At 38.4% G+C, this 19,567-nt stretch overlaps 1 protein-coding gene across 4 annotated transcripts in view; it reads right to left on the bottom strand.

Annotated features, from left to right (window-relative positions):
* cdk6 (cyclin dependent kinase 6) overlaps nt 1-19,567 on the bottom strand; it is a 150,186-nt gene that overhangs the window by 59,392 nt on the left and 71,227 nt on the right. For all 4 annotated transcript variants that reach the window (XM_062958007.1, XM_003222106.4, XM_062958008.1 and 1 more), the window contains one exon: nt 18,389-18,556. In XM_062958007.1, coding sequence (XP_062814077.1) covers nt 18,389-18,556 — 168 coding nt within the window. The remainder of the gene's footprint in view (nt 1-18,388; nt 18,557-19,567) is intronic.

Below are 19,567 nucleotides of genomic sequence, written 5' to 3'. Positions count from 1 at the left end.
GATAGAAAGCAGTATAAAAATCAACATTAAAGTGATAATGAGATAAACAATCCTTATTATAATGACATATATGATAAGTGAGTAATAATTCTCTTAAGTCATAAACTCCATAAACTTCACAAATTTTTCCCACTCGCAATTCCTTTTTGCCCGAACATTTTTTTACATGGTTCAGGGCACAAAGGTATATAAAATAGTTATTATAGTCAAACATTTACTGATAATAAATCAGCATTTGCAAGGCTTGCTAAACAGGGTGATTTCCCCTTTTTATGAAGTATAGCTAAAGCATTTTCTGCAGAGCCCACTGTAAACATTTGTGTTGTTGTTGACAGATTTATGTAATGTCAAAAACAGCCACTAGGTGGAATTCAGAAACTTTGTACCAAATTTTTCACAATCCCAACATAGAACCAAGGGGATTCCATTTGGGGCCAAGAACGACAATGTAAAAAACAATGCTCCAAACTTCTTCTTTTTTTTTTTTAAAAAAAGAAAAAGATAGGAGACAAAAAAGTGGCAATAGTAATTCTTGCCCATTTCTGGCACGTTCTCTAATTACCACCATAAATTTTCCCTGTGATAGTACTCTCTTCCTTTCTTTCTTGAACTAATGCACAATTTTTGTTGACCATACTAATATTTTTTTTCACTCCAGGGAGTCACAGACATAAGAGATGTGGCTGGGAAGGATCATTTAGCAAATTATTTTGTCATCCTAAATTTGTTATGATTTTCAATAATAATTTTAAAATTCATAATTTAAATCCCAGTGACATTACTCTGAAAAATGATCAACTAACCCAATCCAAGATGTCTCAATTTCCTGCCATATAACATTGTTTGGAGAACAATTAGACCAAAATCCCATGGCCATTTATCTGGAGAAAACTTTTACTGAACATAATGACTTGGAATTTCAGTCCCTCCTTTCTGCGATCTCCCTGGCACTGGAAACTTACTCCAGACAGTTCCACAGCATGCAAGATGTTTTGGAAGTTTTAAGGGGAGGGGTGCACAAGGGAGTGGAAATTGCTTTCCTTCCACTCAAGTTTGCAGAAGTTGTTTCTGCACATGCAGCTTAGATACTCGCCAATGATGCTGACATCCAGGCAAACGTGCACAACTACTACTACTACTACTTCTACTACTTTTATGATGATCCAAAGACCCTATTATAGTCCAAAGACGTCACTGTTTGTTTGATAACAAGGTCCTGAAAACATCATGGAGTACTCGAAAGAACTGTATGCCAAGTTACATACACTCAAGGATTTTCCCTCCAAACAACCACTATAAATGCCACACAATGAACCAGGTACTTCCAAGAGGAGGGTGCAGGATGTCAAAGGTATCTTAAAGAGGTGAGTTAGAAAATCCTACTGGGCTGTCCAAACATCTGCAGATTGGGTTTTTATGGAATACCAGAATACCAGAAATTGGCAATCTGTATATGTAATCCAAAGCATGGTCCAATGAAAACTTTACATAGGCAAAATCTATGTAGTATTCCTATCCTAACTAACTTTTCATTTAATAATAATAATAATAATAATAATAATAATAATAATAATAATAATAATAATATTGTGCAAGGAAGCTGACGAAACCATTGATCATATCCTCAGCTGCTGTAAGAAAATTGCACAGACAGACTACAAACAGAGGCACAACTGTGTGGCCCAAATGATCCATTGGAACTTATGCCTCAAGTACCACCTGCCAGCAGCAAAGAACTGGTGGGATCACAAACCAGCAAAGATCGTGGAAAATGAACACGCAAAGATACTGTGGGACTTCCGAATCCAGACTGACAAAGTTCTGGAACACAACACACCAGACATCACAGTTGTGGAAAAGAACAAGGTTTGGATCATTGATGTTGCCATCCCAGGTGACAGTCGCATTGACGAAAAACAACAGGAAAAACTCAGCCGCTATCAGGACCTCAAGATTGAACTTCAAAGACTCTGGCAGAAACCGGTGCAGGCGGTCCCGGTGGTGATGGGCACACTGGGTGCCGTGCCAAAAGATCTCAGCCGGCATTTGGAAACAATAGACATTGACAAAATTACAATCTGCCAACTGCAAAAGGCCACCCTGCTGGGATCTGCATGCATAATCCGAAAATACATCACATAGTCCTAGACACTTGGGAAGTGTTCGACTTGTGGTTTTGCGAAACGAAATCCAGCATGTCTATCTTGTTTGCTGTGTCATACAACGTCGTTGTGTCAATAATAATAATATAATAATAATAATAATAAAAACTTTATTCTTCTACCCCACCTGCATCTCCCTGAAGGGACTCAGGGCGGCTTACATGGGGCCAAACCTAATAAATACAGCAAACAAAATAAAATACATCAAAAAGAAAATACACATGCAAATATAAAAATTTTACACATTGACATAGTAAAGTTAAAATGGTGAGCATCGTAAAACATGATTTAGACACCAGAATAAAAGTCATAAAAACAAACTGGGCAAAGTGCACTGAGTGAGTTCCATTTCTGCCTTGTTTACCTCTGTTGTTGAACAGCCATCAATCATGTTTTGTGTTCTATTGAAAATCTTCCCTTTAAATTTAGCAAATAATTTTACCTCCTGATTTTCTATGTTTCCTGCAGATGTGTGCGTGTGTGAGTGCACGAGTGATAGAATAATCACATAGCATACTGTAAAACTCCCATTTAATAATCAGACAATTGCCTGATTGTCAAGAATGATGGACAGTTCAGAAAGGTTATATCAAAGCTGCTCAGTTATGGCACTTCCTATTTTTACCCCAAGCCATCATGTTAAGTCACAGGCCCTTTCATTACATCAGCTTGCTCTAAATTCTTTTGCTTCATTGATAAGTTTGAGAAAGGCAGCATTCATTGCATCCGTATGTCCCCTAAAGGCAGCTGTTGTGAAGTCTTGCATTTTTTGCATTTTTCCCCTCCTCCTTAATATTATGCAGCTACAAAAATGGCAAAAACAGCTTTCAGCATTGCATTGCAGACATTTGGGTGTCCCAAAGAGGCAACAAAATCAATATATACATGCAGCTAACAACTGATTTGCTCTATACACAGCATATAGTTAACACGGCACAACTGATGCCAAAATATACACAGCTAAAAGGAATGTTACAGGGGGCCTCTCTCTCACCGAACAAAGCAGGCTCAGTTTGGCTCTTTTTCTCTAGCACTACCACATCCGCACATCGTTAGCTGGAAAATTCCAGATATATGCTGTAATTTTTGTGCACTCCCCCCCATATCCCCATTTCTCTCTCCCTTCAGTGTCCAGATGCCATTCCCCTCCTCTCCCCCCTTCCTTATCTGTCCTTGCTAGTTTGGTTCTTTGCCAGCTGTGGTCAACAATTAATGCAACCAAACCGGTGATGTTTGGGGGGGGGGGGGGGGGAGATAGAGAACACTCCTTGGCAACTGGCACAGCCTTGCAGGAAATACCAAATAAAAACTTTTATTATGTATTGTTTAACTATTTTGTTTGCCTGTGGGCCACCCTGCTATTGGTGTAATTTAGCAAAGCGAGCTCTCGGTCTGGATGAGCTGCGCGCAGACTCATTGTTTCCAGGATCTGTCACGCACAATCATTGCTTCAGCATGTGGCTCCCTAAAGAAACAAGGAGAATCAGCATGGCAGGCCTCCAGGTCCCCCCTGAACTCCCCCCCCCCACTCAGTTCCCTTTCATTAGCTAACTAGTGACCAAATGTTAAAACGGATGAGTAACCTTTTAATATTCATGTAATTAATTTACTTTCCCCCCTTTAATTATGAATGTCTTTGCATGGAGGGGGGGAGGAAGCACCAGCAGCAAAGGACCAAAGAGAGCGAATGAGTTCCCCCCTTCTCTAACCCAGCTCCCATCTGCTTGCTCTTTGGGATATGGAAGCTACCAACATTACCATTATGCATGGTTGCAAGCAGAATCTGAACAGGAGGGGAAATTCCAGGGATTATAACTATGTCTGTGGCATTCTTTTCAATGTATTAATTAGTCTGGTATTTTAAATAGATGGTCCCTGTGCCGCCACCCCCACCCCATGTTCCAAATATAATAGCAATGGGAGATTAAAAATCTTTTCATCAACGTGCAATTACAACATATACTTCCTCATCTTAATCAACTGGCTAATCCACTGACGCAGACAGCCTTTCTTTTCTAATCTGAAAACAAAACAGATTTGCTCTTGATTCACTTCAGTTGGAAACAGGCAATGGTTTATACGTAGATTGGTTAGCATAACAATCCTGCAGCTCATCTGGAAGCTTGAGCAATAGCCATGATTTCCAAATTCTTCGCTGATAATACCATGGAGAACAGGGGCAAAGTTCAGGTGGATACAGTTTGACTAAAATGATGTTTTTAAAGGGCTCACATTGTTTTTTGTATTTATTAGTTATATTTATATTCTGCTTTCCATCTAATGAACTCAGTTTGGTATACATGGCACTTCTCCTGACTTTATCTTCATTATGACTCTGTTTATGGTGCCTCCAGATGGGAAAAACATCTCTGGAAACTTACAAATTCTCCAATTAGTTGTTTCTTTTGATCATATTTTCTTATTCATGAGTTGCATCAAGGATCTTTCCTGAAAGAAGCATGGCTTCCCTCTCTCTCGATTGCAGTGATTCCCAACCTTTTTTTTCTTTTTAACCAGGGCCCACTTGACCAGGGACCACTTTGACCAGGGACTACTCTCCAACATTAGTACCAAAAGGGTTACGAATCAGCTTTTGGTAAACTTTAGATTTAATTTGGTTATTTGGGGTGCTGATTCAGAAAATTGAATTGGATAGACCACATTAGCTCTAGTTTCTCATACAGAACATATGCCATCCAGTAGTCGCCATCTGCTCACCCACAGAAAACCATATTTAATAATCTAGAGCTGATGTGGTCTATCCAATGTAATGGTCAGCTCTGTGGAAAGGAGTGGAAAATAAATAAATAAATAAATAAAGAGGAAGGAGGTTTGCAGACCGGATTTTCGTTCTTGCAGCCCACTGCTGGGCTGCAGGCCACAGGTTGAGAACCACTGTTATATTGTGTCCTTGCCTCTCCCATTCACAATGTTCATATGTCAGATCAAGTGTCATGCAACATTTCTTAAATTGATTTTCACTAATTTGAACTTAGCCATTATTATTATTATTATTATTATTATTATTATTATTATTATTCCTCAGGCATCATAATACAAGTACTAATGTGGTTGAGAAATATTACACTAGTTTACACTAGTTAAAAAGGTAAAGGTTTTCCCCTGACGTTAAGTCCAGTCGTGACTGACTCTGGGGGTTGGTGCTCATCTCCATTTCTAAGCCGAAGAGCCGGCATTGTCCGTAGACACCTCCAAGGTCATGTGGCCGGCATGACTGCATGGAGCACCATTACCTTCCCGCTGGAGCGGTACCTATCGATCTATTCACATTTGCATGTTTTCGAACTGCTAGGTTGGCAGGAGCTGGAGTTAACAGCAGGTGCTCATTCCACTCCAGGGATTTGAACCTGGCACCTTTTGGTCCGCAAATTCAGCAGCTCAGCGCTTTAATGCACTGTCCCACCAGGACATCAGATCAAAACGTTTCTCTTTCCTGCCACTAATCTCTGTTGAATCTGTGTCCTGGAAACAATAGATGTGTTTACTGGCTGCATTTACCTTAGCTAGTTCCAAGAATGTAGAAACACACAAAGCAAGTACAGATACAATTCATTTTGGACATTTTAGGTTCTTTTCAATGCCCTGAGAAATGAAAATAAGAATTGTTCATCTTATGTTTATCCATCTTTATGAAAGACCACAGCCCACTTCCCCCACTGTAATGGAAACATCTAAAATTCTATGCAGCTAATGATTGAAAAAGTGAGCATGAGCACTGTTATTTTAACATTTCATCATTCTAATTTTGCAATACCGTACGACCCCCCCCCCCCCCATATTCATGAGGGATACATTCCCAGAATTCATGTGGATACATGACACTGCGATGTTCTAATAAAAGCCACAAAAGATAACAAAATCTTGTACTTAAATTGGAACAAAATCTGTATTTTCTTTTTTCTTTTGAAATTTTCCTGTGCTCAATAAATTAAAATACACCTTCACAAATATTTGGACTACTGTCATCAAACAGGACTGACAAATTTCAATGGGAAAGAAATACCATAAAATTGATCTTTGCTGAAAAGGTTTGCAGAATTGGGAAAAGTTACTTTTTGGATAACAACTTCCTGCATGACCATAGCCATCCCACACATGCTAACTAAAGTCAGGTCAAGAAGTATGGACCTTGAAAGAATTATATTTTCAATCACAATGCTCAGAATCTGGAAGAATGTTGGGAGCCGCACTACAGAAAAGTAACCTTTTTTTAAAGCTATGTGTCAGTATTTATTGCAAGGCCACACCCAGTGCACAAGACAGCACACATGGAATGAGACATTTCCTGAGGTATCCTGAAGCCAACACTTTTATGACATTATGAAGCCAATGCAGTTTCTGGAAAGTTAATAATGGTAGGGTTTCACTGGGTGGGAATGTGACCCATCCAGTACAAATCGTGGAGAAAAGATTATTGGAGTTGTCATTCAAAACATGGAGGACCAAAAGTCCACCCTCAACTTTAACCATACAAACAACCTCTATTCGAAGTTTCATATTGACAGAAACTTCTACTGGGCTAGAAGATGTTAAAAAGTATGTTTAATAGTGTTCAAGTCACTCCAGAAGTTGATGTACTTGACATATATGGCATGCACTGCCAATTCAGGCACCATCTACACTGCCACCATAATGCAGATTGAACTGAATTATATGGTCAGTGCAATATAATGCAGTTTAACTGCATTGAAATGGATTATATGAGTCTGCACTGACCATATAATGCAGTTCAATCTGCATTATAATGGCAATGTTGATGGGGCCTCAGTCTACAAGAGAAAAATCTGTTACAGAGACACCCTAGGTTGTGCTACAGAGTGACATCAATCTAAAGCAGGTGAAATGCAGTCACTCAGAACTGTCTTTTTGTTATCATATCTGTCCCACATTTCAGTTGTTCAATTCTCCACTGATATTTGGCAGTGGTCAGGAATTCTGCAGCAGTGATGAAAAGGAAAGAACTAGGAATAATATATAAATTTTGTACACTTTTTTGTGAACTTTTGAACACGATTCCATGTGATGTTCATATAGATCAGGAGGCAGTCCTGGCTAGAATGGGCAATTATAAGAAAATGTTGCAAGTCCAATAACATTTGAAGGCCCACACGATTTCCATCCTGAGGTAAATATTAGAAAAATATACAAAACTGACTTATGGTACATGACAAATCCATGGAGGTCCTACAGCAGTATCCCATCAGGTCCAGATTATCAGTGATCCAACAGATGTTACCACTCTAGTGACCTCATCACATTAACACTGAGAAATGGTAAATCTGTATACTTCTTGTTGTTTATAAGGGCTGGGTACATACTGTGTATATATATGCATGGGATGCATAAAAACCCCATCACACATTTTTGAAATTAATCTGCTTTGACTCATCACACCATGGAAGGCTTCCTCCTCCAGGTGTCACCCGTCATACTGATCTTTTTCTTTCATTGTTTTTGGTAAATATTGTGCAGTTACGTAGCCTGGAAGTCTCAGTCCCAATATCGTGAGAGCTGGGAAGATCTTACATTTGAGCAGGACTAGAGATCCCCAATTGCTACCTTTTGGTGCGAACCGGCAAATCAAGAAAATTGTGTAGATTCACTGTTTAATTTTTAAGGAAATCTTGAGTTAGTAAATAGCCTTTTTGGAGGACTTTCTCCAGCAACCATTGGAAGAGAAATGACAGTGTCTTCCCTCACGAAGACTCCCAGGGTCATCAGAATCCACTCCCAAACATGTCTCCAAGGAGACATCACATCACAACTGATGGAATGCATTTCAGAACTGATTTAAGGTTAAAAAAAGATTTCAAATTTGTGTTCAATTACTCCGTTTCTGAGACCTTTTGAAGATTGTTTCCAATGGGTTGTCGACAAAAGGGGACAAATGTCCTGTGATGGGACTCACTGAGAATGGCATTGCAAATAAGCTCAGAAACAGAATATAGGTTAATGTGATGAGGTCCCAGACAGCTGCCTTGCTAGGAACACAGAGCTGAAGGGGAAAAAATAAGTGCACCTTGACTCCGCTTCTTTTCACTTCTCCTGGGTCCTCCATGGCTTCCTAAATGGCTCAGCTCAGAACATTCTTCTGTTCTTGATTTAGTGACTAGTAGGTCAAGCAGCAAAAGGCGGGAGAAAGAATGAAAAGCAGGACATTGGAAAGGACTGCTCTCCTCACCTTCCATTTTATGACACACTGGACTGTCATGAAGCTATGCAGCACACATAATTTTCTTGTATGAAATGAGAATTCAGCAGGCCACATCTCCAGCAGATTGAGAGAACCTAAGATAGGAACCTGGAGTGGATGATAACAGTTTGTGTATGTATGTTTTCTATAGGGAATGGGTGGTTTTAAATTCATTTTGTGCAGGCCTTCAGTGGAACTATGTATGCATATCTGCAGGAATAGGGTGGCTGAGTGTGTAGAAAACATGGTGAACATGGGTGCATGAGCAGATCTTCCTTTGGAGTGAGCGAGTCGAGACACTATTTTACACTGATGTGGTTAAGATTAGTAGAGTTTCTTACACTGTACAATGCAGAATGATTGCTGAAGAGAAATATATGGCCTCATATATTTAGTGAAGTTTTGTGGAATAACATCCCCATAATCACAGAACCCATTATCTATGCACATGGAAAAACGTTTTCTGTAGAAATCTGTTAGATCCTCAAGGTAACTCTGCAATATGCTTTCCCCATAGTTACATTAGTGGTCCTAGTAAATTCCTAGAGAAGATAACTGTCTCAGAAGCTCTAAGTCCTCCAGTACAATTATGTGGTACGCTGGAACCAAAGTATGGCAATAATGGTGTTCAGTCACATCCGTCCTTTCATGGGAGCATATGTTATCCCCCATGGATATGGGGGAAAATACTGTATTATCATGATTATTGTATAGAAATGAATGACTCATTGTGCTACATTTGCTTTTTCTTGAATTATCTTTGACTGGAATCTCTCTGAATAAGCAGGAATACATAGATTTTGTATATGTTTGTTTGTTGTTCATTTTTACATGCAAATAGATGATTTGGGGATACTTTGTAGTTAATATACGATAAAATGGGTTTTAGATGATATCAGAACTTGTTGCTGTTTTTCAAATATTACTTTTCTCTGGGTCTTTAAAATCATCATCATTGTCCTCACATACTCATCATCCTCACCATCATCCACATCATTGTATGATTCCCCACAAACTCAGCTTTGCAGGTATCCTTTCTCGATCCATTTTTCAATGGACTACAATGGATTGTTGGTTTTGTGTGTTAGTTGAGTAAATTAAGTGAAAATGTAAGAGATCAGTCTCACTAAGCTCACTAAAGTGGTAATGCTGAAAATGGGCTCCTATATCAAGTTTTGGGTGCTGCTCTCTATTGTGCTTAAACTTTGCATTTTTTTTCTTTTTTCTTTTCCTGTGAGACCAATACTAGGGATAGTTCATGAGCATGTTCAAAAGGGGCCCTGTTTCTGGATCTCTTCCAGGGCCCCAAACAATTTAATCCAGGCTTGCTCCCAGCCATCACCTTCATTAAAAGAATGGAAGCACTGTAAAGTAGTGCCTTCAGCCCCTAATTTAGTCAGATGGTCCAGAAGGATACCACGGTCACTGGTACTGAAAACTCTTGCAAGATCCAGGAGAATTAGCAGGATTACTTGCCTCACTATTAATCTCCCACCAAAGGTGAGACAGCTGGGGGGAATGGTTTTTTTTTTTTGCTAAGCAGAAGCATATTACTCCCCGAATTGAGTTGGATCGGCTGCCAAAATGGACCAAAACATTCATATGTGGCGTCAGGCATGTGTAGCGGGAGAACCTTATAGTTATGCTGCCAAATCAGAGTTTGGAAGTACTGATGTTATCTGTGATATATTACTATATGGCTAGCAAATGTCACCAATATTGTTATTTTAGAAAAACAAGTAACTGTTAGCTTTTATTAACACAGAACCATAAGAAAAAGCACTATGTTATTAATTAGAATAGGGAGATACTCGTCTATTAATAAGTAAAGTCAATGAGTTTATATTCTTTCTCAAAAGTTCTGTGTTAATTGGCTCTCTGCAAGGACGTTGCCCAGGGATGCCCGGATGTTTGAGGTTTTACCATCCTTGTGGGAGGCTTCTCTCATGTCCCTGCATGGGGAGCTGGAGCTGACAGAGGGCGCTCACCTGCTCTCCCCAGATTTGAACAGCCAACCTGTCCGTCAGCAGTCCTTCCAGCACAAGGGTATAATCCACTGCGCCACTGGGGGCTCCTAGTAGACTATACTGAGATAGGTGAACCAATGATGTAACTCTCATCAAACCCTCCTGGACATAATAATCAACTAAGGGTGGACAAACGTTTTAGTATCAAAGAGATACATTTTTGGGAATATTCAGCCAGGGAGCTTTTGCTGACACTAAGTGGGACCAAAGTTATTGTCAGATAGAGGCCAGAATCAAAAATCGATGAAGCCCAGAATCAATACTTTGTCTCTTTCAAACTACTTTCTTTCTCTCACTATTCCATCCCTCCTCTGGCACCTGGTTCCTCTCCAGCTTGAAATTATTGCTTTTACTGTTTTTCTAAAACAAGTCCAAGTCCATATTAAAACAGGCCAAGGGACACACACAGTTCTGGGGTTGTGGAATGCCTGTTCATACTCTATTATTTATCTACAAAATTAATGTTGAAATTAATAGGATTCAAGTTGTAGTTGCAAATAGCAAGTCCCATGGATCATCTCCAAACTTCAGTATGTCTACTCTAATGGTTATTATGTTCCTTCAAGCTGTTTCTGACTATGACAATCCCATAGCAAACCTTGTCAAGGTTTGTTCAAAAGAAATTTGCCATTGCCTTCCTTTAGCCAAGGTTCTCCAATTGACTTCTATGGCTGAGTGGGGATTTGGACCCGAGATAGAAGGTTGCAACCTGTGTAGTTCACATATGTTAGATCACGGAGAGAAAGATCTTACACTTTCCATGTTTGGGTGTAAACCTTCACCTAGCATGGGCCAAAAAAGGATCCTCTGTATCCATGTATTCACTATCCACAGGTCAAAAATATTTTTAAATTTGAAAGAAATCTCCACAATTCCCTCACCTCCTCTTTTCTCTCTTTTACACATAATATTAAAGTGGGTGGGAAACACAATGCACCCTTGAAAAAAGATAAATAGAGAATATACAAACATAAAGCATCATTCCTGCTTCCCCCCACAGGTTCCCACTTGTCCTTTGACTTTTAGGAATGTCTTTCAATTGCCTTGAAAACATGTCTCATTGAAATCGAAAGGTTCTTTGTTGGACACCCACCTTAAGTAAAGCTTAGAACAAAGGTATGTCATTTGTGACATTAATTGCTAATCCAGGCTATAATATTTCACGTATTCACTGGGAAAGAATTTCAGCTATGCAGTAAACCAACCATCAGGGATATAAAAAGCAAATCGAGTACTTTATGACCAATTAAGTGAGTGATAACCAAATAAACAACAAGCAACAAATCCCACCTCCACTGAAGTTAATAGGACAATCTATAAGAAACATCTAAAGAGCCTGAATATTGATACTTAAGATGATTGCAACGAAAAGAATACTCAATTCCTTCTCTAATGCCAGTGATTATTGAAGCCTTCCTTTTGAAGATTATTAAGGTGCTTCCTTCTCTTTTCTGAGAGGCTGGTAGCTTCCCTGTCCACAGTCAGCCCTAAAAATTTGCAGGTTTCACATTTGTGGATTGCATTTTTCAGATTTGATTAATATGTTCACTGTAGGAATCTCTAGGTTCTCCAGCATGACTTCCACCATTGAGTTGTGCTGGAGGACCTAGAGATTCCTACACAGAACACCTCTATAGGTACATGTAGGTCCTCCAGTGATTCTCTAGTCAACTTCTAGCAGAAGTAGTCCTTAAATTGCTCTGGAGGACATTGACATTCCTAGAAATGTGTTCTTTCAAGTAAAAAAAAGTATTTTAAAAAGAGTTCTTCCACTTGTAGGAGGTCCTGTGCCTGCAAATCCACTGAATGTGGAGAGCTGATACTATATATTTTGGACTCACAAACCATGCAGAGGCACTGAGGTATCTACAGAAACTTTCCCAATGCACTTGATTATCATTCTTATGGGTATAAATACATAAAGGATGTATATAATATAAATTTCCACCATTCTCTCACTTCCATGAGAATAGGACAGCACTCACTGCTCTTCTCCTCTGCCTCATGTTTTGTGCACAACGATGATGTGAGGTAGGCCAAGTTAAGAGAATGAGTGGCCATAAAGTCCTCCACAATGGGATCCAGTCTCAGGTCTGACCTGGATCTTCCAAGTCTGGGTCTACCATTTTAACCAGTACATCAAGTAGTCCACTGTAAATATAAATCCTACTAATTTCGACAGAAATTACTTCAGCCCATCCATTGATATTCTTAGATAGAAAGAGGACTCTGATTATTTCAGACAAGGGTATAAAAGATTACTGTTGCTGAAAGGAGAGGAGGTTCTAGCATTTAGCAGCTGGGATTTTAGTATTAGAAACACTGGTAAGCAGGACAGAACCTTCAAAAGGAGTGATTCTGCTTTTCCATCACATTTGGGGAGGCAGGATATGCAAGGAATAGCTGTGCAATCTTCTGTATCATGTTTACAGGTTTCAGATTGAAATTAGTAACTGAAAATTGGTTGTAAATATGCAAGACATTCAGTACAAGCCTGTTTTGCTTTTGGCAACTTAGTAAACCTTTGCATGATGAATGTATTGCTGATGTTATTTCAAAAGGAGAGGGTGATTCAAGAAGCACAAGGAAAGTTCATGCAATGTTTATACTGCTTATACAAATCTAGAAACAACCTATAGATTCAACACAAGTATTATTTGCTTCTGCTTCTGAATTTTTTAAAAGACGCATTAAACTTGGCCCAGGACAAAATAAGCTCTGTTCATTTGCATCTAACAGTGATACGTCTATGTGCCACAGTGCGTTTTCCAGATTACTATAAATTACTTTTTTCTATATGAAAAATATAGAATCCAATTATTTTCTTTTTAAACTGTTCAGATATTCAGATTATTTACCAAGGGAGAGCCCTTCAGGATACTTGTTTGAAATTCTTGCATCAAAAAGCATTTTATCTCTACACAAGATATGCTTTACTGAAGGACTTTGGGATGTCTCTAAATTATGTTGATATTGGATCTGTATTTTGTCATATGCATACGGGTATTTTATGGCTAGACAGGGTTGTGTCCTTTCTAAAGTATTCTCTTTAAAAAGAAAGCAGCCAACCTTACCCTGGCCACATTCTTAAAAAAAAATAAAAGTACTGTTGAAACTAAAGGCAGCACACAAATATTGGACCAAGGAGCTTTCTTAATATGAACCCTGACATTTGAGTTCCAAAAGTAAGTAACAAATGTGTCAAAGCAGAGTTCCTAATAAAGCTTTATTTAAGGAAGTCAGTACGTAGTTTTGATCGTGTAGCAAAATGCAGTGGAATGCTGCATAGAATGACTGTAAAACATTGCCACAGTTTTGGAACTAACTGGACAATCCTGGATTTTATTATAAACCCTGAGTTGAAGTATCGAAATTGGGATTCGTAGTGAAAAAAGCTTCGCATATCTGACCATTGCATTAGACAGACCAAATCAGCTCTAGATGATTGAATATGGTTTTCTATGGGCGAGCAGATGGTGACTACTGAATGACATATGTTTTGTTTCAGAAACTAGAGCTGATGTGATCTATCCAATGCAATTTTCTGAATCAGCACCCCAAATAATCAAACCAAATCTAAAGTTGACCAAAAACTGATTCGCACCCTTTTTGGTACTAATGTTGGAGACTGGTCCCTGGTCAAAGTGGGCTCTGGTCAAAGTGGATTCTGGTCAAGTGGTCCCTGGTCAAAAATGGTTGGGAACCACTAGCCTACCTGAAAGGATGAGAGAAGGTGACCTGCTCAAAGTCATTCAGCGAGTTTCCACGGCTGAGAGGAGATGTGAATTTCAGTTTTCAGGTGTCCTATTCCAGCACCCAAACTACTATACTATGTTGGCTCCCTATGGCTGTTCTTGTTGTTATTGAGTGCCTTCAAGTTGTTTCTGGCTTATGGCAACACTAAGGTGACCCTATCACACTCCATTGTATTCTTCCTTCAAGTTTTTTTCTCTAAAGCCAGTCAGTAATCTATGCTTATTAAATATACTCAATCCTCATGGAATGGTTTTTTTTTTGTTTTTTTAAAAAAATTCTAGTTTTGAAGACCATGGGATTTTCCCCAAGTCTGTTGATACTTCTCCTCCTGTGTGTAAATGGTGCCGTTTTGGCTATTTAAGGACTGGCAGCTGGAGAATTGACGCTGCTGTTAGCATAAAGAATAAATCAACAAAGCCCACAAGATGAATTCATTTTCGCTTAACATTCCCAATGACCAGTCAGCCTTATGAATGCATTTTAATTTTTTTTTTGGCATTAAACAATTTTATCCCAAAAGTGACTTGATTACTTCACGGCAACTGTACAAGACAACTTTAACAGAGGAATATTTTGCTTTATACTGCGTACAAGACTCTGCATAGTACCCCCCTAGTTTGAAAGGCATTAGTTGCAAACTGAGCTTTCTTTCACAGTCTAGTAGAAACTAGCTTTCTGGAACCAGAATCTCTACAGACTTTGGTCCATTTAACAAGGTCAGACTGTTTATTCTCGACCAAATTCTTTCCCACTGTAAAAAGGTACTTTTAAATACCACATTCCACAACCAGTGCCAGTAAGTCACTGAAGCATATTTTCCCACAAGAACTGATACGATGGATGAGCTTCTACTTATTTCAAATTTCTGCCATTTAAGTGACATAAAGAGAGCCTGTGTGATAACAAATAGTTTAAAGCAATGAGCCTTTGTTGCACTTAAGTTTCAAAACTGTGCATTTGTTAACCACAACAATACTATTTAAATGCAATAAATGATCAAACTTTAAGGAAAGGAAGAGACATTTTGATTTTAGACAAGCATTTTTAGTGTTTCTTAGGCACACATAGTTGCCTATATCAACTGAAAGGGATTCACCCACACAATTGATCACTCAATAGGGATAGACATATGCAAAGAAAAAACAGGGTAAGTTTTGGCACAATGAAAAAGGCACAAAACCCCCAGCTATTAGCATATTGAGTATGTGCGTGTTTTGTTTACTTACTAGAACAAGAGACAGAATGCAACCAATGAATTAGCAAAACATCCCAGCTTCTGCCTTCTTCACTTGCTCAAAATAAAAGTGTGCTGTATCCAAAGTGTCAACCTCCTTAAGTGGATGATGGTGTCATGCGTTATCCTCTAAGTTGGCATTTTGCAGTATTAAGGCTGTTGATAGCAAAATTCTCCCTTAAACTCAAAGTATTTGAAATATATGGCAGGTCAGTTCTAAACACAGACAAATCAGAGTGGCTAAATGTCTAGTCACTGGCATCTCAAGCTTCTAGCTTGTATGGTAGATAAACATATACACACATACAACACAAACTAGATCAATATAATTGTGGTTATTATTTTGTGCCAAAAAAACCGGATCGGTTTCTACATAATGTAGTAGTATACAGGCAGTCCCTGAGTTACAAACATTCGACTTACAAATGACTGATAGTTAAGAACAGGGTTGAGACAACAGGAAATGAGATAAATCTACTTCTCAGAAGGAAAATGTACTCATGGAAGAGTTATCGGGAGGAAAAGCGTCTCAACTGAAGCTTCATCACCAATCCATTTTTCTACAACAAGCCAAATCTTTCAAAATCCAATTACCAAAGGGACAGAAAGTGAGGTGAAATCGTCTGAACAGGGGCACAGGCAGCAAAACAAATACCCTTCCCTATACTATCCAAAGCTATATCTATATGTATTTATTTGGCAAGAGTTAAACTTTTAAAACATACCTGTTCCGACTTACATATAAATTCAATTTAAGAACAAACCTACAAAACCTATCTTATTCCTAACTTGGGGACTGCCTGTATAAGCAATTTTATTCCAGCAAAGAGACTGCTGACCAGGGTACCATACTCAAAACCTGCTCAATTCTTTGGTGTTTGAGAAGGATCTCAAAGGTTCAACACTGGACTGTCAGTTCTCAAATTTCCTCAGCTTCAGGACTGGCATTCTCTTCATGTGTCTGTTTATTCTGAGGCTTTCATTCATTTATCAGAGAAAGCATCAAGAGATTCCAGTGACAACAATATGCCCAGAAGGTTCACCTGCCAAAAGAATTCCTTACTCTTTGAGAGGTAACTATCAGAGATAGAACGCTTTGAAGTCTCTAAAGGAGTGGGGTAGCCCAGTTCTCTATGTCTCCTTACTGACAAGGCTCCTTACGTTCCATTAGAAGAGCTTCTTTGTTCTGAGAGAATGAGGATGTATCTTGGGAATGAACTGATACTATAAGAAATAGTTGTTTGAGTTTATCTGGCTGTGAGCTATTAGCTTGCTGTAAGAAGTGACGCACAGTTTATATGTCAACTGATCATACTGATAGCTCTGATGAGAGACTTTTAATTATGTGTGCACACTAGTACATGAAGTACCCACCTCAGGAGTTTCTTGCAAGAAAAATATAAAATGCAATGGCTTTAATCTCCACGAAAATGAGATTTAGGTTATACATGAAGGAGAATGTCCTAATCTTTAAGATAATTTCAAAACAGAAATATGTTATTTAGAGAAACTCTAAAATCTCCTTTATGAAATTTTTCAAAAAAAGTTTGGATAGCTATCTAGCAGAGGATTCTTAGATATACAATTTTCTAATTTAGGAGAAGAGGTCGGACAAGTCAACTTATTACATCCCTTCCAGTCCTACAATTATGATTCTTTGAATGACTCATTGCATTATGAATTTCAGATATTATCAGATCACCAGATCAACACATTCTATTGCAGGAACAAACCATTGGATTCCCATGACAGATTGTGGTCTCCCCAAAATTTGAATTACTATATTAACGTATGAATGTTCTATACAATTATTTCACATGTGCGTGTACTCCTGGACCTGAATTTCCTTTTTGAGAAGGAGAGTGTGGCTGTAGCTAGGAATCCTTCTTACCAATTGAGTGGCATATATGGCTATTTTCTCCATTAGAATAACTTGTCAAACTCTTGTACAGTGTCCAGTCTTTATTACAGCATTAAACTTTAAATAGGACTACCCTGAAGAAAACCAGGAAAGTTCCATTTAATAATAATAATAATAATAATAATAATAATAATTTTATTTCTTACCCACCTCTCCTCATGGCTCAAGGCAGGTTACAACTCTGTTCAAGATCCCTCATTACCAGTAGTTTTTTGAACTGGCATGTTAGAAATAGATTTACTTCAAAAGTGGACAAGTGATTTTCTGGCTTGTGATCAGAACGAGACACAAACAACAGGTAGGAAACTCAGTAGGACTTATAATGGAGCTCATTCACATTTTTGAACAAGTGCTCAACTTATATGGCAGTCTAAAGACTCTCACAAGGCCAAAGGGGAAAAAAGAATATTCTACATTCCTCCCACTCTACTTCATTTTCTTCTGCTTCAAAGATGTATACCCTTTGATTACATACACAAGTGGAAACTAAATAACGCACAACAAGCAATTTTTGTAAAATAAGTCCTCGCATCAGACAAAACTGTGGTGCTGCATTGTCTCTTTTTTCTCTATGTGTATAATTTTTACCTCTTGTATGATGAGCGAAGACATAACCCAGAGTATGAGAATTCACTTGATAATGTTAAATATTACAGATTGGAAAATAATTCACGATCATTTACACTAATCATTGACATCATGTAATTAGTTAGATGATAGTTAATGAACTTGTTATTTAAAATATCAGTTCCAAAGTGGACCACCAGAGAATGACCTGGAGGGTGCCACTGTCTACCCTAGCTTGAATTTTTATTTTGGTCTCTCATCTGTAGCTCTTTTCCCCTTACCTCAACTCAACCTTACAACAAAAACACTATGCACCCATTGTACAAACATCTTGTTTATTAAAGGTTAATACATGGAACTGCTTTTGATGAAACCCAATAGTAATATTTCTTGATTTAGAACAGGTGCTTTTCTTTATTTAGAAGTTCAAAGAGAATGATAAGCCAACACTTATGCGAAGCCAACTACTTGAATTAGACTAAAAAGGAACTAAAAACACAAACTTACCACTGAGGTAAGGGCCATTTGAAAACTGTAGATCCGTGCAAGGCCAAAGTCAGCTAATTTTATCTGCCCATTGCTGGTTACTAAAATATTTTGTGGTTTGAGATCACGGTGGACGACTCTATGGGAATGCAGAAAATCAAGCCCTCGCAGCAGCTGAAACATCATGTCCTAGAGGTAAGCAATCAAGAGTCCTGATGAGAAGGTGAGAAACAATAGTATCCAATTTCTGCATAACATCTATATCTATATCAATCTATATCTAATCCAGTGGTTCTCAACCTGTGGGTCCCCAGATGTTTTGGCCTTCAACTCCCAGAAATCCTAACAGCTGGTGAACAGGCTGGGATTTCTGGGAGTTGTAGGCCAAAACACCTAGGGACATACATATTGTGAACTACTGATCTAATCCTTATGTGTGAGGATCTAAGTTCCGTAGAATTTAGATCCTCACTTACTTCAAAATATTAACATATTATGCCATACCCACATCGGTACCCACCCTCTCACAGCTTTACTTTATGCTGCCATGATAACATATGGTGCATCTACACTGTAGAATTAATGCAGTTTGACATCACTTTAACTACCATGACACAGTGACATAGACGAGCAAAAGTCAGAAGCAGCCTTATATGGAAGGAGACATTCTCAAATGGTATATTATAAATCAACTACTCCCTAATCCATGACTTCTATTTCCCTATTGTTGTTATGATTTGAAAATCATGATGTTATAATCTGCTTCACTTGGTGAAAAATTCATAACACAGCATTTAAGATAGTCAGTATGTCATATTCCAACAGTTAAAATGTGACTATATGTCTATGAAGCAACATTTGCAGCAGACTCCCACAGTAAGAAATACATTTGTGATTGTTTTTTCATGGCAGAAGTGAATGTAGATAAACTGAATGTTGTACAAGGTACACTTTCTTAACTTGCTGAAGAGAAATATGTATTCTCCAGAGGCATGCTTGCAAATACTTTAATCCTAATTTTAAACCAGGGAATGCAATAATGACAATGTATGCTTTACTAAGGTCCAGGAATGCCTGAAGTGAGAGTTGCTGAAGAAAATATAGAATTCTAGAGAAATAAATGTGGAACTGTGCTTTATAGGCATGAGACACACCACATGATAGTTTATATTCTCCCTCAACAAATCCAATGATTATGTA

Source organism: Anolis carolinensis, chromosome 6 (assembly GCF_035594765.1).
Source record: "Anolis carolinensis isolate JA03-04 chromosome 6, rAnoCar3.1.pri, whole genome shotgun sequence".
NCBI classification, from domain to species: Eukaryota; Metazoa; Chordata; class Lepidosauria; order Squamata; family Dactyloidae; genus Anolis; species Anolis carolinensis.
Note: the sequence above shows the minus strand (reverse complement) of the source record. Positions and strands in the feature narration are given on the sequence as shown.